The sequence below is a fragment of the Cervus elaphus genome, chromosome 18 (assembly GCF_910594005.1).
Source record: "Cervus elaphus chromosome 18, mCerEla1.1, whole genome shotgun sequence".
NCBI lineage: Eukaryota > Metazoa > Chordata > Mammalia > Artiodactyla > Cervidae > Cervus > Cervus elaphus.
Genome location: NC_057832.1, coordinates 117,852,163 through 117,868,190, shown reverse-complemented (window position 1 = coordinate 117,868,190; position 16,028 = coordinate 117,852,163). Strand labels below are relative to the sequence as shown.

Sequence of the window (16,028 nt, the reverse complement as noted above, 5' to 3'; positions counted from 1 at the left end):
TAACTAGCCCTTCACCCATCCATGGGGCTCCATCCTCCCCACCACTCTCATCTAGGGCTCATTATAGCCCGAGCAGAGATCATCCTAGGAGCCGAGCAGGGTCACATCCCACGCCCCCCCACCCTTTCATGGCTCCACATTCACTTTGGATGCATCCAGGCTTCTCGCTCCTCCCAGTCCCTCCTCCACGCACCCCACCCCTAGCTTCCCAGCTGCTCCTCCCAGGAGCTCCCCTCTGCTCATTCCATCCGCTCACTCCATCAACCGCGGACGGGTTTAGGAACACTTAGGAAGAAGGCAGGCCATGCTTTGCAAGTTAGGGACTGGCTTTATTGCAGAGCCCCAGGGGCCGTGCACTCTCTGTAATCACAGCGGGGAGGTGGGCAAAGTTCCACTTGAATGAGTCCTCCGTATTCCTCCTCCTGCCAGGCCTGGTTCTGGGCAGAATCTGGAAGCCGCACTCGCTCCCAGGTCTCAGGAAAACGTAGGCCTTCGTGTCCACACTCCAGGGCTGCAGGTCCACGCAGCTGCCACTCCCCTTTCCTGCCCCTCAAATCCACCCACCGAGGACACGGGAAGCAGGTGGGCAGGGGTGCGGCAGGCAGCAGACGTGGCCTCAGCCAGGACTTTGCCCTCAGACAGGAATTTCCCCACCTTTCACTCATTACTCACTAGACATGGCCATGAGACTCAGCGCCCCCACTCCAAGGGGGCCGCTGAGGTCAGCACAGGAAGGGAGCAGGAAAGAGGCTGGAGCAACATCAAAGGCAGGCCCCCATCTGAGCAACAGGCCGAGCCTCGAACCAAGAAACCCAGGGCAGAAGTGCCACACTCCGCCACTGCGCCAAACATGATGCCCGCTGAACAGAATGCCAATCAAATAAGTAGTCAATAAAGACAAGAGACTGGCTTCCCCCTCCCTGGGGAGGCAACATGGCAGAGTGGAGTCAGGGGACTTGAATCAGCTCTGGGACTGCCAGGTCTCTGCCCCAACTCTGCTGGGGGAAGTGAGGGCATGGGCTGGGGCCCCAGGCCCCAATGGTCCAATGCCCCCAAGCTCTGACTCTGGTCCTCACCAGGCCAGGGGCTCCCCAGCCCACACCCACAGACAGTACTCAGGGCCCACCGCGCCACCCACACCTCACTCACACCTGTCTGTCTTCGCCCTCCCTCCGTCCAAAGGACCTAAGTGCAGCTTCGAGGGGCTCAGAAATCCTCCCCTCATGGGGAGTCTAGGCCTGGGGTGGGGTGTGGAGCTGCTTCAGGCTGAGCCCCTGGGAAGGGAGGGAGCCCAATCCTGGACAGGGAGGCCCAGGTCGGGCAGGAAGGGGGGGAGAGGATATTGGGAGAAGATACTACTTCCCGAGCCCCTTTGGGTGACTCAGACGATAAAGGATTCTCAACACACAGCTTTTCAATCTTGATCCAAATTACTATGGCGCTTTTTGTGTGTGAATGTTTGTCGGTTATGTCAGCGTTTCCAGAAATTTCACATCGAAGCGCGTCAGAAAATTAAAGGAGAACTCCCAGAAGGGGTCTTCGCCACGGCCTCTCTCGCAGGTGACCCTCACGCGGGCAGACGCTCCGGGGTCACTGAGTCGGGCGGGGCAGGGCTGGCCACCTCCCCAGGGCTTCCTCTTCAGCCTCGGAGCTTCTTGGCTCCAAGCCCTCCTCCCCCGGACGCCGCGGCCGGCCCTAGCCTCCCGCTTGTCGTACAAGGCAGCCCCCACCCTCGTCAGCTCCCGGCCAGGACCTACGTGGGGAGGAGCGGGCAGAGGGAACCTGAGGGCTGGACACCTCCCGCTCTGGCTGGCTCTGAGCTCGGCCTTCCTGAGCTGGGGAAGGCGGGACTTTTCAGAACCCGGCAGGCCTTGGGGGAGGGGGCCCAGAGGGACCGGACACAGCTGGGGGGGCGGAGGGGGGCAACGGTGACAAAAGGGTCATCAGGGACAGTGGAGCCACGGTCATCCGGACAGCGGGGGCACCTGAAAGCACATCACGCGGCAGGGTCACGGCCTCGCGGTGGAGACCCCGCCCCCAGCCCCGCCCTGGGGAGCCCCGGCTCACCGCGACCCCTGAGCCCGCCCTCCCAACAGGTTCCTCTGCCTCCTGGGGGCGGGGTCTGCAAACCCACCAGCGAGGCTGGGCCCACGTGCTCCCCCCAGGACCCTAATCTTCTGTCTGTGCCGCGCAGCACAGCGTGGGGGGACCAGGGCGGGGGCGTGGAGCCGGTGCTCAGGGGATTGTTCTTCTTAATAAATGAACACCTGCGTCCACACGCAAAGTCCTGCAACCCTGCCTGACCTCGTCCTCCCCATCCCTGCCCACCCGCCCGGCAGTACCTGGGGCCACGGAGGCGACAGTCACTCCCACAGGAAGCGCACGTACCAGATGGTCTCATTCTTCAGCTGGGGCCCAAACAGGGGGTTCAGCTGGGCCAAGATGGCGATGAGCCAGCTGCCAAGGACAGCACAGCGCGGGTGAGCCCGGGGCACCAGGAACTCCGCCGTGCACCACGCCATGACCCCCCCAGCGCATGGAGGGTCTGAGTTCCAGCGGGAAGGGTCCCTCGGAGACATCCACACTGCAGCCAGCTCAGTCTGGGCGCGTGGGTTTGGGTTTGGTTTGACTTGTTGTTTTGTAGATTTATAAGATCCCTGTGTTGGGGCTGGACTCGAGGGGATTAGAGAAGAGGTAAGACGGCCCCCAGGGGCACAGAGGGAAGCCATTCTGACTTAAGATGGCTTAACTGCCTGGAGAATCCCAAGGACAGAGGAGCCTGGCGGTCTACAGTCCATGGGGCTGCAAGAGTCGGACACGACTGAGCGACTAAACCGCCACCACCAACTGCTCCTGAGAGAGGCCTCCCTCAAAACCTGAGCCTGGACTTATTCCTCCGTTTGGCAGCCAGGGAGATTTAAACATGGAGCAGGCTGACATAGGAGGACTGGGGAGCAAAGGCGGGGTGTCTCTTTTGTAAAAGGGGAGGGGCTACCATGAAAGGCACTTATAGAAGGAGAACACCTAGACCCTAAGGACCTGGAAATTGACCCCCTCACATGGTCCAGGCACCCGCATCTCTTGGTATGTGTTCTGTATTCCAGGACTTGGAATATAGAACAGTATTCTATACTTACTTACTTTTCCAAGTTTGAAGACCACTCATCCAGTGGTTCTAAATGGTCAGCATCAAAGCACCCAGGGGCATGCATTAAAAATACAGATTCCTGGAGGGACTTCCCTGGTCGTCCAGTGGTTAAGAATCTGCCTTCCAATGCTAGGGATGTGAGTTCAGTCCCTGGTTGGGGAACTAAGATCCCACATGTGGGGCAACTAAGCCCCTCGCACCACAACGAAAGACCCTGTGTGCTGCAACTAAGACCTGATGCAGACAAATAAATAAATTAAAAAAAAAAAATACAGATTCCCACGTGCAGACTGTGAGAACTGTGATGTAGTGAGTCCAAGGTGGAACCCTGAAGCTTGTGTTTTAACAAATCTCTCCAGGGGATTCTGTGCCCATCGGGAACAACAGGCACCAAGCGGGCCCCACTCACTCGTGTCACAGATGAGACACCGCAGCCCATGGACATGGCAGAGCTTGTCCAGATGATACATTCAGAACCAGAGCCCAGAGTTCATAACTCCAGCCCGTTGCTCTCTTTGCCACTCCAAATCCCTCCTCTTCTGCGGTTTACAGACTCAGCCTTTCAAGAGCTGAATGTGTCAGTACCAGGACAGAGGTGAGAGCAGGGCTGGGAGATGAGGAAAGAAGGGAGGACAAGGGCCCTCGCGGACTAGGAGTTGGGAGAGCAGTACTTACAAGAGGTAACAGCAGACAGCGGTGGCCACCAGCATGGTGATGATCACTCTGCAACGGAAGAGGATGTCAGGTCAGGATGGATGGAAGCAGCACCCTCAGAAGGCCTGGCCAAGACCAGAGAAAGAGCTCCTGGTGCCAACCCCTTTCCCTCTGGCCTTCTTGATGCCTCCTGAACACAAGAAGGCTGAGATCTACTTGGATAAGAATTGCTAAATGGAAAAGAAAAACTCCAAGTGTCACCTCTTGGGGAGGTCAACCTCGACCACATCCAACTTACATTATGAATCTTTCCCTTCACCTATCTCCTTCTACATCACCCACTGTTTCTCCATCTTAGAGCAGTCGTGTTGGAGAAAGACACTGCACACAGCTGCACTTGCAGCCACCCACCATGGAGTGGTCTCTGGGATCCAAAATTCACTGGGCAAAGGGAAGGAAGGCAGAAGACCAGAAGACAGAGCAAGAAGCAAGGAGAACAAGGGTCATCTCTGAGGCAGAGTGAGCAGTTACACTGAGAATAGGGACTGGTTGCCTTGAGTCCACGCCAAGACTGGAGACAGAGGCTTTAAATGCAGCAGGAGAGACTTCAGTTAGAAGAAAAAACTCACCAAAGTGTGTAGGAGAGTTGAGGGACTAAAACGGTTTACAAGGTGAGGCCATGGGACCTCGGCCCTGAGAATTTTGAAAAACAGAGGCAACACCCATATGCAGCCTTCAGCTGAAGCTAGCCCTAACCCAAACCAGGTCCTATGTGCTCTAAAGCACTTGAGGTTGGTGCCAGAGACACCAGCACCTGATCCATTCTCTCAACATTACCAAGCACCATGGGCCAGTCCCAAGCTGGCCACTGGGGTCTACAGTGGTGAAAAGACAGTCTTCCACCTTGAGGAACTTGTCATGAAAGGGTGTGGGCCCGTCACTGCTGAAAAGACTATGAAGCAGAAACCGGTGAGTGGTGCAACAGGTATAGAAACCTGCTGGGGGTCCCCAAGAAATAATGACACTGGCTGAAAATTATTCCATACAGTATGTGCCATGCACTAAGTTTTATATACATTATTTTGTGTAATCCTCAGAGCAGCCTTAAAAGGCAGGAGTCATCATCGCCCCCAGTGACCCAATAAGAAAGTGAGGCTTGAAGGGGTGACGGACACTCAAGGTCACAGCTGGGCAGGCGTGGACAAGCTGCATCAGTGGCTCGCCACAGACTTTACCCCCCTCCCCGCCCCGCAGGGCGCGGGGGGGCAGGGGGCGGCGCGGGCGTAGCTGTCTCCTCCTTTCTACAGCACGACCTTCTCTGCCCTTTGGCCCCGACGGCCCGGAGGAGGGGTGGGCCCAGGCGCAGAAGGGTCCCCGGGTAGGCTGGGCCGCGCGCGATCCTTACCCGCGGTTGGGTCCTTTGGGCACGAACCAGGGCCCGGCGATGCCGATGAGGCCCCAGAACGTGGTGAAGATGACGACCGGGAGGGCGAAGGAGTGCGCCGTCATGGCCAGGCGCGGGATGCGGGTCAGAGCTGCGGATGCTCTGCTGGGTACCTGTCGCGGCGGGCAGGGGCCGCCGAGCATGCGCAGCAGGACCCGCCGTCCCGGGGGCTAGCGTTCGGCCGCCCGGCTCGCGCATGCGCGGCAGCTCGACACTCCGGGGCGGAGGCCGACTTTGACTTGACCCGCCCCGCCGGTTTCCTACAGGATTTACGGGACAGAGGCATATATGGGGAAAAGCTCTGCTTTATTCAGATAGCAAAAGGTTGAGAATCGAACATGGTTTTCTTAAACCGTATTTTGCACGTCTTTGAAACCAGAGAAGTGGACCTCGGCAGACAGACTCCTGGATGGAGGGAACAGGCCCATCATCACCGGGTCCTTAGGTACTTAGCACCCTAGGAACTGAACCTGGGTTTGAGGGAAGCAAAAGGTCTGGAGGAGTAGCCCTCCTCCGTGTTTGGCTAGGGAGGGGGCAGGATCCCCGCCTCCTGCCTGGTCTCTATGGCTATTGAACTCACGTTGTCGGTTACACTGCTGGTTACTGAGCTTGTCAGCACTTTGGGCATCGCAATGGAGACCACAGGTGGGGAAAGAGGGTGGAAGTAGGGGTAGGACTCTGGCCAAACGCAGAGAGCTCGCTCCTCCCATTCCCAGCGGCCTTCAGCTTGTTTTCTCCAGGCAAAAGTCAGCAGGCTTTCCAACAGTGGGGTCTCCAGGCCCTGGGGTCTGAAAGGCTGCCAGACTCTTGAAACAAACACAGAGGCCAGCCTGGGCAAGGAGCACTACTTCCTGCCCATCTAAAGCCAGAGAAAGGCAGAAGCCTTCCCTCCAAGCTCCCCTGGTTTCCCACCTGTGGGAAGGAAGGCAGGAGGCAGACACCACATCATCCTCGGCTAGACAAGCAGCCTAGGCCTCCCCAGGGCAGCTGCCCTGGAAGGAAACATGCCTTACTTCCGGGTGGAAGGGGAGATGGCGAGAGGCAAGGGGAACCAAATCGTGTGGGACACCCTCTGGGCCGCCAGGGTGGTCTTCTCAGGCTTGAGTGAGCCCACGACGTTCCTGGGGGGCCTGCAGGAAAGTCCCGGGGACCTGATCAGGTGGGTTTGCATTGAAACATTTAAACCAACACCCCTACTGATTCCCAGACCGGTCCCCAGAGCACCTCTGGAAAGAATGGGCTAGACCATTATGCTGAGGGCACCTCCTCCCACAATAAGGACGTCAGTGGCAAAGGAGAGGGACAAGAGCTGATGACAGCCAAGTCCACCCTGCCTCCCGAGGCCCGTCTCTGCCTGCAGAGGAGCTGTCAGCCAGCAGTCCCACGGCAGCCAGGCACTAACAGGCACTTGGCTTCTCTGCTGCCGTTTCACAGAGAAGCACGCAAAGGCACAGGAGACAGGAAGGGGGCCATCATGGTTGACCCACTGCCTGCAGCAGAGCTGGGGCTGGATCCCAAGCCCCCCAAGTGCAAACTCGTCCTTACGCTCTGCTCCGCAGAAATCCAGGGCTCGGCATGACCCAGGGGCTGGACTGGTGGGAAGCGCTGGGCCCCTCCAGGGAGCCACTCCTCCCGTCTAGGAGCTGTTGGCTGCTCAGGGTGCAGGGGTTCTGCTTGCTGCATCCTAGAGGCAGGCCCCGCGACGAGGCAGAGACAGCCTCTGAGGGGAGTCTCCTGTGTGAGGTCAAGGCTTCCCTGCTTCTGCTGCACAGCCAGAGGGACACAGCCCGGAGCCAGGCCGGCCCCAGTCCTGCTCACCCTCTGCCCTCACCTCGTGCCTCCCCACCCATTCACTGTGTGCGGCCCCCTGGATGCTCCCCAACTACCCAGGGGCCGGAGTGCTCCTTCAAGCCCCTTCCCCCAGCTGTCATTCCCACTTCAGAAAAGTCCTCTTGCCACCAGAAGCTGGGGATTTCATAATGGGATTACATGCTGAAGCACCTTGAAAGTGAGCTTGAGATAGAACGTGTCTACATATTTAAGTGCTGGGAGGTCCCCTGGGCCCGGAGAAGGGCCCCAGGAAACAGGCCATGGCTTCCTGACCCCCTGCCTCCATGGGGTGTGGCTTTAACTGCCTTGTCACTGCCCGCCTCCCAGTGCTTAGAGTCCCACCCAACGAAGACTCAGCAGCCTCGAATCCCAGGGCCTGTCACCACGTTCACAGGGCCAGGGCAGCAAGGGGGCTCCAAGGAATGAACCCCTTGGATTCCTGCTCCTACAGGAGCGCTTTGGCAGGACAGCCCGGGGCCTCCTGGCCAGGGAGGGGACACGGGAGCCTCTCAGCAGGCTCCAGGACGCAGGCCGTCAGGACGTCCACCGGTTCCCTGCAGGATGGGCCGGGCAGCTTCTGGGCGGCAGGCTCCTCTGTGCAGAACGTGCCAGTCTTCTTCCTGAGTCCTGCCCCTCGTGTGGGAGGAAAGAGAAGGCACAGTGAGCCAGAGAGGACAGGTCAGGTGATAATCCATCCCCCCACATCCAGCTGCGCCTGAGGGAGGCTAGGTGCATAACCCCTGGCAGAACAGACCGGAGGCAGACGAGGACTGCTCTCCGGGGCTCGAGCAAGTCATACTCTGCGGACTCTTCCACCCGAGGGCCGCGGAGCTCATGGGGCAATTCTGCCCCCCGGGGACCCTGGGCAGAGTCTGGAAGGGAGATGTTTCCAATTGCTACAACCAGGAAGGTGCTGTTGGGAACCAGTGGGTGGGTAGTGGGCAAGGCCAGAGTTGGCCGAGCGCAGGACAGGCCCCCACAACGAAGAACTCTCTGGCCCCGAATGTCCACAGTGCTGAGGCTGAGAAACTGCCTGGGGAGGAAGGCTTTGTTATATAAAATCTGGCTGGGTTCTCTGTTTGCTTCAGAGGTACAGTCCCATCGCCCTGTGATTACAACCTGCAGAAGGGCACGGCCGAAGGCATCTTCTCCTCCACCCCCAGGGGCCAGGCTCAAAGAGTAACTCCTTCAACAGATGCTGGGTGAAGGACCCTACCTCAGAATCACCCTCTTTCCTTCTCTCCACTTCTACCACCCACCTCCCTGCACCCACGGCCCAGCTGCAGGCCCAGGGCCACCCTGCTTCCCACGGAGCCTCTGTCGACCCTGAGGCCAGTCCACTGCTGACGACTGCGGACCCCGAGACAGCATGAGAGTGGAAACAACAGGACGGAGACCCGTGCACAGCCTGGAGAAGCTCTGTTCTCTGTTCAGTGACTACTTGAAAAGAGGAAAATTTCTTAAGACTTTCAGTAACTCGGCCTCCAGGATAATATCACTTCCCCTCAAACCTAGTCCCGGCCCAGCCCTCCAGGCGAGTTGAGAGGCTCTCCTCATGGACCCCTCCCCTGCCTGACACTCCTAACCTTCTCCTCCACGCAGCACGGTCCTCACGGCCCCTCTGAGCTGCACTGACCTCTTCCTGCTGCAAGCAGGGTCCCCACAGCCCAGGACAAGGTCTTGCCCCTGCCCTCACTCGTCCAGTCCTCGAGTTATTCCTGGTCATGATCTGAACCTTTAAAGAACACCATGGGCACTACTCACCAGACACTGTTCTAAGCGCTTTTGTTGTTGTTCAGTCACCAAGTTGTATACGACTCTTCACAACCCTGTGGACTGCAGCACACTAGGCTTCCCTGTCCCTTACCATCTCCCAGAGTTATTAATTCACTTTAAAGATGAAAAACCAAAGTACAGAGATTAAGTTGCCCGAGGTCACGTGCTAGTTAGCAGCAGGACTAGAACTTGAACCTGGGCAGCCTCGCTCTGGAACTTCCCGCTCTAAGCGCTGGGCCCTGCGGCCTGCAGTGTGGGCGCCCAGCCTGTCGAGCTGAATGAGAAAGGTGTCCTGTCCTGAGCACCCACCCGTCTAGCAAAGAGTTGAGCACGTGACCCCTTAGAGCAAGCCTGTGGTGATGGCTGACTTGAGCGCACTCTACCAGGCTCTGAGCTCAGGGCGGGGCTGGGAAGCTGAGGTTCTGCTCTTTGACATCCCCGCATCTAGGAGCTCTGCCGTGCGTACTTACTTGCCTGGGAGCGGGGCGGCACTGGGGCACAGGTGTAGACATGGCTGAACCGCCGGCCTGAGGAGGTCAGGTACCAGTGCTGGATGGCGGGCTGGGGGTCGTACTCTGTGACCGCCACACCATTCACGGCCGTCATCATGAGCATGTTGATCACCTCGTTGGAGAGCTTGGTCCTCTCGTCGGTCCTGATCCGGTTCATGGCACTGAATCCGCGCTCACAGCAGGAGGTGGAGACGGGCACGCAGACCACCAGGGCCATGAGCCGGCTGAGCAGGGGGAAGCAGTGGTGCTGGGCCAGTGCGTGCTCACACAGCATGGAGAACGGCAGGTTCTGGGCCACGTCCTTCAGGCCCAGCCACTCCTCCAGCAGTGCCTCCTCTCTGTATCCTGGGGGCAGTGAGAGCTCAAAATACCTGGCCAGGGCCAGGATGTCGTCATTCCCAAAACTGGCCAGGGCCACCCCGCTCGGCCAGGCCTTGGTGTCAAACACCGCCATGCTCCTGAGCTGCGGGGCATGGTCGGGGTCAAACCTCCACTGGAGGTATTCGATCCCCGTCAGGACCACTCTCTCCCTGTCTGCCTGGAACCGCTGTTCTGCCGTCTCAGTCCTGTCCAGCACGATGCCATGGAGCCGCCCGTCCCTGAAGCGGGCATTGAACTCTTCCTCTTTGGGGCCTGCCCGGTGGCGGAGGGTCTCCAATGCCACGTAGGCCCGCCCCAGCGTGGCGTTCACCTCGGTGATCAGCACCATCTCCTTCTGGCACACCTCGGACAGAGGCCGGTAGATGCTCAGGAAGTCCAAGAGGAAGTGGCAGAACTTGAGGAAATGGAAGCCCTTCATCAGCTTCAGCACGCCCTGGGCCCTGTGCCCAACCTGGCCCCCCGCGTCCGCCACGCTCTGGAGATGCCTGGCCAAGGCGGGCCAGCTCAGGGTGAGTGCCTTCAGAGTGCGGCTCTCGCTGGTCACCCACCTGACCGCGTTCAGGTCCTTCAGGCGGACCATTTCCTGCTCCAGGGGAGCCGCGCCTTCCTGCAGCTCGTTCAGCCTCTTATTTGAGGACTGGTAGAACTTGAAGACGGTTCGGATGTGCCGGTCACACTTCTTGACCAGGTCGATGCCCCCGCAGGCGTCGACCACGGCCAGGGGGAGCCGGTGGGCCACGCAGTGCACCGGCAGAAGCCGGGGCAAGATCTCCTGCAGCTTCTCCACCAGGCCTCCCCCGCAGCGCAGCGGGGCGGAGCCGTCGGTTCCCAGGCCCACCACCCAGCCCGGCTTCCGGAAGGGGATGTCCAGCTCGTCCAGGGCCGAGATGATGGTCTCAAAGTACCCATCCGCCGTCTCGCTGTGGAGGGGGGCCAGCGTGAGGTAGGACTCCTTCGTCTCCGTCCCCTTCAAGTAGCGGAGGTAGATGCCCACGCACGACTGGTCGGAGGCATCCGTGGCGCTGTCCAGCAGCACGCTGATGCACGGGGAGTTGCGCACGTCCTCCAGGATCTCCCTCTTCAGAGTTTCAGAGATGTACTTGATGAACTGAGTGCAGGCGGTACGGTTTCGGTACTTGCCCAAAATCATGGTCCCCGTGCTCTGGAGGAGTTGCAGGATCTTCTCGAAGTCGTTCAGGGGCCTTGAGTGGTACGCGATTGAGTAGGCAGCGTGGAAAAAGTGCTCCATGTTGGCCATCAGGTCACTGGAGATCTCGGGGACCAGGGCGGCCTGCGGGGCATCCTCCCTGACTTCCACGGTGTTGACACAGAGCTTGTGTGCTTTGCTGACTTCGTGGTACTTTAAAGTCTCCACTTTGAAAGGGCCCGTGTAACCGCGGACCAGCCGGGATGATCTGTCATGGAGACTAGGCCTTTCTTTGCAAGCTGAGCAGAAGAGCTTGGTCTCTTTGGGGTCGATCACTAACCATGGAAACTGCCCAAACCACGACCTTTGAATTGAGCGGGGTCTGTAAGTCCTCTTGATTTTCGCCTGTCCATCTGCTTCCACTCCACAAAGGTGGGGCCTGCAGTAGGAGGTACACGTTTCCACAGAAGGAACTGGAAGCCATGTGGACTCTACAGTCGAGGCCTGTGTGTGCGCGTCTCTAATGGCCACTGTCTTCTTTTTCCCTTTGGGGCAAATCAGACTGTGCTTGGTTTTGCTGCCCAGGACTCTGCAGCCCCCTATCAGCTAAGACAACCCAATTCAGTAAGTACCCCTTATGCAAAGCAGAGGAGATGGATGGGCTCCACCTTTCTAGAAATCAGAAAGTGAAAAGTGAAAGTTGCTCAGTCGTGTTGGACTCTTTATGACCGCATGGACTATACAGTGCATGGAATTCTCCAGGCTAGAATACTGGAGTGGGTAGCTGTTCCCTTCTCCAGGGGATCTTCCCAGGAGTGGCTTCTCTTGAAACCCTTTCCCATTATTTTCTCTGAAAGTCAGTCTGGCTCCCCACGGGTTATGTGCTAATCCTCATGGTTGCTTCAGCCAGCCGCCCCGTCTACCCACACAGTTACCCTGGGATCATGTGACATCAGATGCTCATAAGCTTAATTAACCACCTTGGCTGTAGATGCTGTTGGATGGTCTTAATCCTCTTTCGAGGCACCATAAAGAAATGAGGGTAAACATCCATAAGTCTTATTAGCCTGAGAAACAAAGGGGGCACAGAGGTATACACAGTAGCTAGGGACTAATAAGTTACTGATGGACATATGCAAAACTGCTGACTCCCACAGACCAGCCATGTTGTCGCTAAATGCCAGAGGAGCGGGGGGAGGGAGGCAAGGTGCATGGCCTGTGGGTCACATGGCTCCTGGTGACCAGTGTCCACCATGTATCTCCCCCATCAGCTCTACCACACCATCCCGGTTTCACTTCCACTCATCAAAGCTCCTTACTTTTCCCAAACAGTCCCAGTTGCTCAGACTGTTTTATGCTCTGAAGGCAAGGTTAGTTTCGTATTCATGTTATTCTACCCAGGGCCTAACATAGGGCCCCATGCACAGCAGATTCATGCGAGTGTGGCTGAACTAACACTGCGTGACATGCTGTAGTTGCCTGGCCCCTGGACAGACCCATCAGCACTCGGCAGGTCAAGACCCACCTGGAGGACGGCCTTTCCCCCACTTTGGCCCGTGTGGGTCCTTGATCCAGGGTGCAGCTCTCCGCTCCAGTTTTGAGATCAGGTCTGGTTTGGAAGCAGCAGGCCCTGTTGCGGAGACAAAGAGTCACAGTGACATCACGGCCCTGGACTACCAAGTCAAGCAACCCACTGGAAAGACCCAGGGAGGCCTCGGCTGTATTTCCTGATAAAATCTATTCAACTAGGGGCGCAATGAAAGCATACCTGTCTGGGGTGCTGACTGATTCTTAAAACCCAAAAAGGCAGCCAGATTAGGGGCATCCCTTAGCTCCATGGGCCAGACACGGAAGCCATGAGTCCACTAAACACATCTAGAGGAGAAAGGGTGAAAACAGGAAGAAATACAGAGGCCAAAAGTAAAGAAGACAGGGATGATAAAGTCACAGAAGAAGTGGGAGAGGGTCACCAACAAGTGTCCCATGCACATGCTTCTCAGCAACACCCATGGCTGGCCTTGGTGCAGGTGGCTACTTCACAGGGCATCTGAAAGGCCCCTAACGCTGTGTCTACACTGGCAATGGACTTCATGTCTGTGGGTTAAGCACTGCCCTTTACTGGAAACATGAATATTCTTCAGGGATATGTGAAAAAAATTGCTTTCTTGATTTAAAATAAAATCCATTCATCCTTACTTACATGCTTTTTATGTATCAATGTGAATGGGTATATAAACTTTTTTTGGAAAGACATATGCAAGCAACTGGTAACTGTGGGCACTTCTATGGAGGGACTGAAGGACAAGGTAAAAGGGAGATTATTTTCACTATTTATCTTTGGATCATTGGGATATATTTATATGTTTGTGTGTGTGTGTGTGTACCCACATATTACTACTAATGAAAATATAATAAATTATTAATCTGTGGTAGACTGAACACATGTCCTTCTTCAAACATCTCTTAAATGAGGGCAAAGGAATAATAACAGTAAAAAGGAGCATAAGCCCAAGAGAAACACTGCACTAGAAATGTTAATACATCTTTAGAAGGAAAGATGGAAGAACTAACAGCTGAACACCAAATGCCAGGAGAGGGGGTAACAGGAAGAAAGAAGTGGGGCTGACCTCAGAGTCCCCACAAAAGCCAGGACCTGGAGGCACCAGGTGTGGCAGAAGGTGGCGGGCAAGAAGAGACCTGTTCAAGCCCAGGTCCTCTCACCCATTCCAGGAACCCGGAAAATACCACCACCCTGCCTTGAGGAGGAGAAGAGAGATTAGTCCACAGAAAAACTCAACCAGAAAGGTTCTAGGCCCTGGGTTGCTGGGGTGAGTGAAAGATGAAGGAGAGGCACTGCAATGCAAATAGATGAAGACAGCCTACAGACCAGAAGTTGTATTCCTGGGCTCCAGGAACACCAGCTCAGCCTACAGCTAAGCGGGAGACTGCAGGTTTTCTTTAGAGAAACAGAACTGCCCCTCCCCAGCCCCCTTCACAAAAATACCTACGGATCCAGACTCTGGCAGGTGTTTCAGTGAAACATCCAGGTGCACATATGGTCACCCTACAGTGAATGTAACTAAGAGGGTAACAGGCAGGAAGGCCAGGGGTCTCCAAATAGAGGAAATAGGCTGCAAGTGTCAGACATTTCTTCTCCCTCCCTTAAGCGGCAGGAGGAAACAAACTACAAGGGTCAGATTTTTTTCCTTCTCTATACAAAATTAAAAGGAGGTCTCTCTTAAAATTCTGTGTTGCCATGACTACACCTGGTTCCACCTGAACTTAACTTTTCTCAAACCTTGAGCTAACCAATGTGTTTTTCTTATGGAAATATTTATCTTACGCTATGTTAATGAAACTATATATTTGCTTTGGAATTTGCCTTTCTTCAAAATGGCTCCACCTAAGACTAACTTTTTTTCTTTTCCCAAACCTTGGGCTGATTTCATATCAATTGTTTTATGGCTGAGGGCCATCCTATCTCAAAAATGCATATTGTGGGAGAGGAGCCTGGTGAAACTCCCTCAGCCTTGAGGTGTCTCACTTATCTGATTAATAGCTTTCTAACAGACATGAAACAGCTTGCAAAAGACTAGCAGGTGGGCACTCTTTCTGCCCCCTTCTGATGTCTATGTCAGAAGCTTTCTCTATCTCTTTTATACTTTAATAAAACTTTATGACACAAAAGCTCTGAGCAATCAAGCCTTGTCACTGGCCCTGGACTGAATTCTCCTCCGGAGGCCAAGAATCCACCATCTTTCACAGCTTAACAACAACCTTTCATAACCTACCCCTTGAGTCCCAGCCATGCACACAGAGATTCCAGTCAGTTTTTAAGGCTTTATTCTTAAATATGAATGAACCTAAAGATATTTATCCAAGACAAACTGTGAACATGAAACAAGAAGGAAAAAGAATGGAAGGAACTAGAGATAGAAGCAAAACAAAATTTCAACCCCTCCCCTAAAAAGGAGAATATTCCCACCAAGAAAAGTCATGATAGTTATCCATGAAAAGAGCAATAAAGACTCTGAGATTAAAAATATGATAGAATAAATTTTTAAAAGTTAAATAGAATTAATTGTTAGAAAGTAAAATGGAGGAAATCTCTAGGAAAGTAAAACAAAAAATACAGAAGCAGAAAACAGGAGAAAAAGTAAAAAATAAAAAAAAAACCAGGGACTCGATTTAGAAAGTCTAATATCTAACTAATAGGACTCAGAAGAAAGAAAAGAGAAAATAGGAAGGAAGAAATAATACAAAAATGTTTCCTCAAACTGGAAAGTGTGTTTCCACATGGAAGGGAGGCACCAGATACCTAGAACAAAAGATGAAAAAACATTTCTATCATTAAGCACTAAGTACTTCAAAACACTGGGATAGATCTTAAATCCTTTAAGAGTGGAAAAACAGGCTGTGATCAAAGATTTAGGAATAAAAGTGTAATTAGACTTCTCAACAGGACCTGTAAAACCTAAAAGCAGTGCTTTCAAATGCTGAAGATAATCATCTCCAACCTGGAACTCTATACCCAAACCAAGTTATCAATTATGAGAGCAGAGTAAGGGTATTTTTAGATATACACTCTTTAAAATATTTCCTCCCATGAACCCTTTCTTAGAAAGTTACTGAAGGATGTGCTCCAACAAAATGAAGATGTAAACCTAAAAGAAACAATAGATCTGGGAAATAGGAGAGAGACAAAACAAAGTCCAAGGCCACAGATATGCAGCAGGCCTAAAGAATAACTAGCTTAGGCAGAGCAGAGGGATGGAAGACTCAGTGATAGACATCTCCAGAAAAAAAGTGAGATAAGTCACAGGATGTTCGATCATGTGGAAGAAACTCTTTGAGGAGTTGTATAATTCCATGGAGAACTTGAGAAGAAGTGGTGATAGCACAGAAAACTAACAAAATAAAAAATAAGAAAAAATTTCAATTCCTGGGGGTGAAAAAATCCTATAGCAGAGGAAACATCATCATATGTCACTTTGATGAAAAGTAAATAATACATAATCATTATTGGGCAAATAATTCACATTGAATTAACCAAAAAAGTATGATATACCTGTTCTGAGAGGATGGAAGGAAGAGAAGTGGGGGTCTGGGGTGATGTAAGAGGGCCATATCTTCATC

The 16,028-nt window shown here is 54.3% G+C and overlaps 2 protein-coding genes across 6 annotated transcripts in view; both read right to left on the bottom strand.

The window, feature by feature from the left end:
- Positions 1-305: 305 nt before the first annotated feature.
- Positions 306-5,433, bottom strand: ATP6V0E2 (ATPase H+ transporting V0 subunit e2). The gene is made up of 4 exons (XM_043872232.1): positions 5,208-5,433; positions 3,824-3,871; positions 2,343-2,457; positions 306-1,985 (listed from the first exon to the last, which is right to left on the bottom strand). The coding sequence occupies exons 1-3, from the start codon at positions 5,387-5,389 to the stop codon at positions 2,364-2,366; spliced, it is 324 nt and encodes a 107-aa protein (XP_043728167.1). The 5' UTR covers positions 5,390-5,433; the 3' UTR covers positions 306-1,985; positions 2,343-2,363.
- Positions 5,434-5,533: 100 nt separating this feature from the next.
- The window catches only part of ZNF862 (zinc finger protein 862), a 32,712-nt gene continuing 22,217 nt past the window's right edge, over positions 5,534-16,028 (bottom strand). For 4 of the 5 annotated variants that reach the window (XR_006334907.1, XR_006334906.1, XR_006334908.1 and 1 more), the window contains exons 6-9: positions 12,418-12,522; positions 9,323-11,437; positions 6,792-7,709; positions 5,534-6,376 (exon numbers count right to left, since the gene is read on the bottom strand). Coding sequence is in view for 1 of the 5 variants with exons in the window: in XM_043872231.1 (XP_043728166.1) it covers positions 7,522-7,709; positions 9,323-11,437; positions 12,418-12,522 (2,408 nt within the window). In the remaining 4 variants the exon portion in view is untranslated. Of the gene's footprint in view, positions 7,710-9,322; positions 11,438-12,417; positions 12,523-16,028 lie in introns of all 5 variants that reach the window. The other variant, XM_043872231.1, reaches the window with a different exon arrangement.

What these genes read in the sequence shown, in the direction of transcription:
- ATP6V0E2 (XM_043872232.1), bottom strand. Translation starts at nt 5,389, where the DNA reads ATGCTCGGCGGCCCCTGCCCGCCGCGACAGGTACCCAGCAGAGCATCC. An exon ending in CCCAAAGGACCCAACCGCGG is followed by an intron (nt 3,872 to 5,207) that starts GTAAGGATCGCG and finishes CTTCCGTTGCAG; the next exon opens with AGTGATCATCACCATGCTGG. An exon ending in GCTGTCTGCTGTTACCTCTT is followed by an intron (nt 2,458 to 3,823) that starts GTAAGTACTGCT and finishes TGTCCTTGGCAG; the next exon opens with CTGGCTCATCGCCATCTTGG.